Source organism: Camelina sativa, chromosome 11 (assembly GCF_000633955.1).
Source record: "Camelina sativa cultivar DH55 chromosome 11, Cs, whole genome shotgun sequence".
Taxonomy (NCBI): Eukaryota; Viridiplantae; Streptophyta; class Magnoliopsida; order Brassicales; family Brassicaceae; genus Camelina; species Camelina sativa.
Window position 1 is genome coordinate 67,685 of NC_025695.1, and position 993 is coordinate 68,677.

General features: G+C 42.5%; 1 protein-coding gene across 1 annotated transcript in view; it reads left to right on the top strand.

Moving 5' to 3' along the window:
- The window catches only part of LOC104716105 (aminoacylase-1), a 5,189-nt gene extending 4,641 nt beyond the window's left edge, over nucleotides 1–548 (top strand). The window contains exons 5-6 of the mRNA XM_019232773.1: nucleotides 10–117; nucleotides 211–548. Coding sequence (XP_019088318.1) covers nucleotides 10–117; nucleotides 211–315 — 213 coding nt within the window. The 3' untranslated portion in view covers nucleotides 316–548. The remainder of the gene's footprint in view (nucleotides 1–9; nucleotides 118–210) is intronic.

The window sequence follows — 993 nt, forward strand, 5'->3', positions numbered from 1 at the left end:
AAGCCTGAGATATTCCCTGCATCAACGGATGCTCGCTACTTTCGCAAGGCTGGCGTGCCTGCGTTTGGGTTCTCTCCCATATCAAACACTCCCAGTTTGCTTCATGACCACAATGAGGTACCGCCTGGTTTTGCATATACTATTTTGGTTTGATTGATTCACTTTGCTCAATTGTTTGGAGGATCATCATTTTGCTTTATTGCGCTGCAGTATCTGGGGAAAGCTGAGTACTTGAAGGGCATTGACCTGTATGTTTCAATCATCAAAGCATATGCATCTTATGAAAGCAAAAGTGGTTCACGAGATGAGTTATGAAGGGTCTGCGTACAGGCTGTAGCAAATGTGTACAATCAATAAGATCATATCATGTGGTACATCGGACCAGGCTGTGGTTTGCAAATTGATCATTCTTCTAGTTTTCTAAACTGTATTGTGATTGTGTTTCAACCACTTTCCCACTCAAACACAAGTTTTACTTTTGTCGCTGCTAAACTCACACTCATTTAATAATAAGTTGTCCGGAGTACACACAGAGTGCTCACAGTTTATTTCCATTGTCGTTGATGGGCCGTACAAAATAGGCCCATTGGCATGATCCAATACGAAATCAATTTAAAATTTAAACCTTTCTTCCATATCTCTTTTTTTTTTCTAAGGTAATCAAAGAATATACAGAGTCTCTGGCTCTGCTCTGCTCTCAAATGATGACGTCCTCTGGAAGCTCCCTCTTATGGCGGAGCCGTACACCTGCCCCTGCTCTTCCGCCTCGGTCGCTGCCGTTGTCTAAAGCTCTCTCCTTTCCCTTCTCTTCTGCTTTAGGAGGGTTTATTCACAGAACCCCTCATTCTTGTTCAGCTGAAATCTCCTCGGATAGTGCCCTGGCGCAGAGCCGGCCTGCCCCTGATTTCAATCGTAAGCTCACCTTTTACAGTTTATGTAATTGATACTTTCCGGTGAATCATCGAATTAAGGTTCTTTTTTTTTTTTTTTTTT